General features: G+C 34.5%; 1 protein-coding gene across 1 annotated transcript; it reads left to right on the plus strand.

Moving 5' to 3' along the window:
- Positions 1–799: 799 nt before the first annotated feature.
- LOC127074488 (L-ascorbate oxidase homolog) lies at positions 800–3,697 on the plus strand. The gene is made up of 9 exons (XM_051015817.1): positions 800–952; positions 1,074–1,225; positions 1,362–1,471; positions 1,587–1,857; positions 1,971–2,067; positions 2,161–2,506; positions 2,592–2,957; positions 3,078–3,156; positions 3,341–3,697. The coding sequence occupies exons 1-9, from the start codon at positions 874–876 to the stop codon at positions 3,542–3,544; spliced, it is 1,704 nt and encodes a 567-aa protein (XP_050871774.1). The 5' UTR covers positions 800–873; the 3' UTR covers positions 3,545–3,697.
- Positions 3,698–4,248: the final 551 nt, after the last annotated feature.

Raw genomic sequence — 4,248 nt, forward strand, 5'->3', positions numbered from 1 at the left:
CAAATTTCTATGCAGCAAAATCATCTTGAAGATAAAGTGTGGCTGATTCATTCGAATGAAGAACAAGAGGCGGAATCAATTAGTAGAATTGATTCTTGTTCATCAAGATTAGTTCGGAATTCTCCAAATTTTGGATAAAATTTCAACATGAGAAATTCATCGACATTTGTTCACAAAAAAATAAAAATAAAGTCCTCCGGTTATAAATGGTTGCGTAGGTAATGACCGTTCAAATAATAATGGAAATTCACATAAGTCGGAGGCAATGAGCAGCAGCGATGAAACGCACACGCAGATAGGAAGGGCGTGAAATTACTTTGAAAATGACAGTGTAACTAGAAGAATGACAATCATAATTCAAGGCGAGACATACTATAACTTTTCATTACACAAAGTAAAGTGGGGTCCACCCATTATCAAAAAGTTCAACCGTATTGGCCCATCCCATCCATCATAACTATTATTGCAGATCTAAACATAAAGATCATAAATACTCCATGCCGGATTAGGTTTATTCAACCATAAATATTAACAAACAAACTTAAGAGCAATTTGGTATCTAAAACAAACATAAAAAGAAGACAAAGTTCATATGACTAAATTTAAGAGGTACTATATACTATACAAGTCAAAAAGAATACAAACTTCACTTTATAATGATATCTTATAATATATATACAATTCAATAAATAGCAGGCATGACATTTTATATAACTTTAGTTTGAAGCAACAAAAAATTCATCTAAACGCGTTAATAGCGCCGAAACTGAATCATCAAATTGCTACCTTAAAGGTACCAAAAAATAAAGATCCTTCCATTTTTCCAATTTTTTTATTATCAAAAGTTGCAACACTCTTTCCATATATATTATTATGCAAAGAAAATTTCATCAGTACATTTTAATTTCAAGCCTGAGTAGGTGTCTCACTCTTGAAGTGAATCACAAAACTGGTAATTTGTATAATCTTCTTCATTCTAAGAAATTTTTATGTGAAAGCAATGTTTCATTTTCAAGTCCTAGTTTTCAACATTCTTACCTTAAAATGTAACCATGTTTTTCTATTGGTTGTAGAGGCAATGAGAAGCACATGTTTTGTCTATCTGCTACATTTTGTTATTCTGGCTTTGCTTAGTGTTTCTCTAGTTCAAGCAGAAGATGCTTACAAATATTTTACATGGACTGTTACTTATGGAACTCTTTCTCCACTTGGTAGTCCTCAGCAGGTGCGTCATATGCTTTGCTGAAGGGGATTTTTATAGGACTAAAAGATCGACGGACATTTCTTTTATGATTCGTATTCGTATTGGAAATCAGAATCAAAAGATCTTTTATCATTATGACTTGTGCTTGATTTTTTAGGTGATTCTGATCAATGGTCAGTTTCCGGGGCCTCAGATAGACTTAGTAACTAACGAAAACGTGGTTCTCAATCTTGTCAACAAATTGGACCAACCATTTCTACTCACTTGGTTAGTTTCTATTTTTTTTCTACATTGAGATTTTATGCATGTCATAGCAAAGAGATTATGCATTTTCTTGGCATTTCATTTGAGAAAATGGTTCAACATTGTTGTTGTAAACCAGGAATGGAATTAAACAAAGGAAAAATTCATGGCAAGATGGGGTATTGGGAACAAACTGTCCTATACCTCCAAATTCAAATTACACATACAAGTTTCAAGCCAAGGATCAGATTGGAACCTACACATACTTGCCATCAACTCAACTTCATAAAGCAGCTGGAGGGTTTGGAGCACTTAATGTCTATCATAGATCTGTCATCTCAGTGCCTTATCCATACCCTGATGGAGATTTCACTTTGCTCATTGGTGATTGGTACAAGACTAGCCACAAAGTAAGCAAAGTTACATTTTCCCCTACATTTGATATAGAAATTGAACACCATGTCATACTTCTAAGGATGAATTTGGTACCTAATGTTCATCTTTTATGGTATGATATTTGCAGGCATTAGCGGCATCTTTGGATTCCGGAAAATCTCTATCATTTCCTGATGGACTTCTTATAAATGGTCAAGCGCATACAACCATAAATGGCGATCAAGGTAACTCTTTCTGAAATTTCAAAGAAAACCATTCAATTTCGTCGTTGAATTTGTTTTTCCAAACTGTATTTACTCTTAGTTTCTTGATTTTAGGGAAGACTTACATGATTAGGATCTCAAATGTGGGAATGTCTACATCAATTAACTTCAGAATTCAAGGACATGCCCTCAAACTAGTTGAGGTTGAAGGATCACATGTTATTCAGAACATGTATGACTCACTTGATGTCCACGTTGGTCAATCCGCTGCGGTTTTGGTTACCTTAAATCAATCTCCAAAGGACTATTACATTGTTGCGTCAACAAGATTTTCCAGAAGGATTCTCACAGCAACCGCGGTGTTGCACTATACAAACTCTCACTCTCCGGCTTCTGGTCCTTTGCCTAGTCCTCCGGCTTACCAATATCATTGGTCTTTGATACAAGCCAGAAGCTTCAGGTAATAAAAAAAGTCTTGTGTTTGTTTTTAATCCGTCTTAAAGTATGATAGTTTTCCGTTTTAATACCTATAATTTCGATCTCAGATGGAATCTAACAGCAAATGCAGCTAGGCCTAATCCACAAGGCTCATACCATTATGGAAAAATAACTCCTACAAAGACAATCATATTGGCAAATTCAGCACCTTTAATTAACGGAAAACAACGTTACGCTGTTAACAAAGTTTCCTATGTTAACCCTGATACACCTCTCAAACTTGCTGATTACTTCAACATTCCTGGAATCTTCAGTGTGAACTCAATCCAAAGTCTTCCTTCTAATGGCCCTGCATCAGTAGCTACCTCTGTGCTTCCAACTTCCCTTCATGATTTTATTGAGTTAGTTTTTCAAAACAATGAAAATAGCATGCAATCTTGGCATCTTGATGGTTATGATTTCTGGGTTGTTGGGTATGTAATCTTTCCTTATTTGCATTTTGGTTCAATTTTCTTTACGTGTTATAGAAGTTATCATCATTGCTTAAAATTGGTTTAAGGAAGAGTTGATGATGTTTAGTGTAACGATTACAGTTATGGTTTCGGCCAGTGGATTCCAGCCAAAAGAAGAAACTATAATCTAGTAGATGCTCTGACTAGGCACACTGTGCAGGTAACTTTTTTTTATCCGTATCTGAAATCAAACTCGATACCTCAACATTTAAATTGTGTGTTAGACGACTACACGTAGTCAGTCACATCTGAATTGTCTGACTTTGACCAAACAGTTCAGATGTGACTAACTTGCATGTGTTTGTAATTTGTTATACTTATTCGCGTGTTTGAAATTATGATAGGTCTATCCAAACTCTTGGACTACCATATTGGTGTCATTGGACAACCAAGGTATGTGGAACTTGAGGTCTGCAATTTGGGAAAGACAGTATCTTGGACAACAATTGTATCTTAGGGTTTGGAATAATCAACGTAGCCTTGCTAATGAATACAATATTCCATCTAATGTATTGCTTTGTGGCAAAGCTGTTGGACATCACCTTTAGTATCATCAAAAACCAATTTTATGGGATTTGTTTTCTAGTCATGAATGTTTGACTATAATAGAAAGTTTAAGGAAAAAGAATGAGAGAATTTCTAAATTATGTGTCTGTCTTACTCTTGAGTAAATTTGAGGAAGATCTTGTGTTAAAGTTTCATTGTTGGCATATAGTTTTGCAATTAATTTACCAGTTGATCATTTATAATTATATATAATATATTGTGAATTTCCTATTCTTACTCTTGTAATTGGATTTGGAGCAGCTAACTCGCAAATCATTATATAAGTATGGTCTTCATTGAATCTCACAGGTTGCAACGACTAGAGCTTTGTACTCAGTCTCAGAAGATGATATTGACATAGTGCTTTGTTTCTTTGTTCTCCATGAGATGAGAGAAGAATCAATGTATAAACAAAAATTAGAAATGAATCTTCTAATATCAACAGAACTAGATCAATCAGCATCTAAAAAACCTAGTAGATGAACCGATAAATCTTTGGGAAAGAATAATCCTCGATCAAGACAATGTCTGAGATACCTCAAAACTTTGTAGGCAACATTGTAATGCTCAACTGGAGGTTTGGATAAAAACAAACTCAATTATTAAGAGGTGAATGTTATATCTAGTTTGGTGGTGTTGTAATATATAAGTCTACCAATGAGCCTTCTATATGATTCTATATGATGGTATGTCTTTAAATGGATCA

The sequence above is a fragment of the Lathyrus oleraceus genome, chromosome 4 (assembly GCF_024323335.1).
Source record: "Lathyrus oleraceus cultivar Zhongwan6 chromosome 4, CAAS_Psat_ZW6_1.0, whole genome shotgun sequence".
In the NCBI taxonomy this organism is placed as follows: Eukaryota; Viridiplantae; Streptophyta; class Magnoliopsida; order Fabales; family Fabaceae; genus Lathyrus; species Lathyrus oleraceus.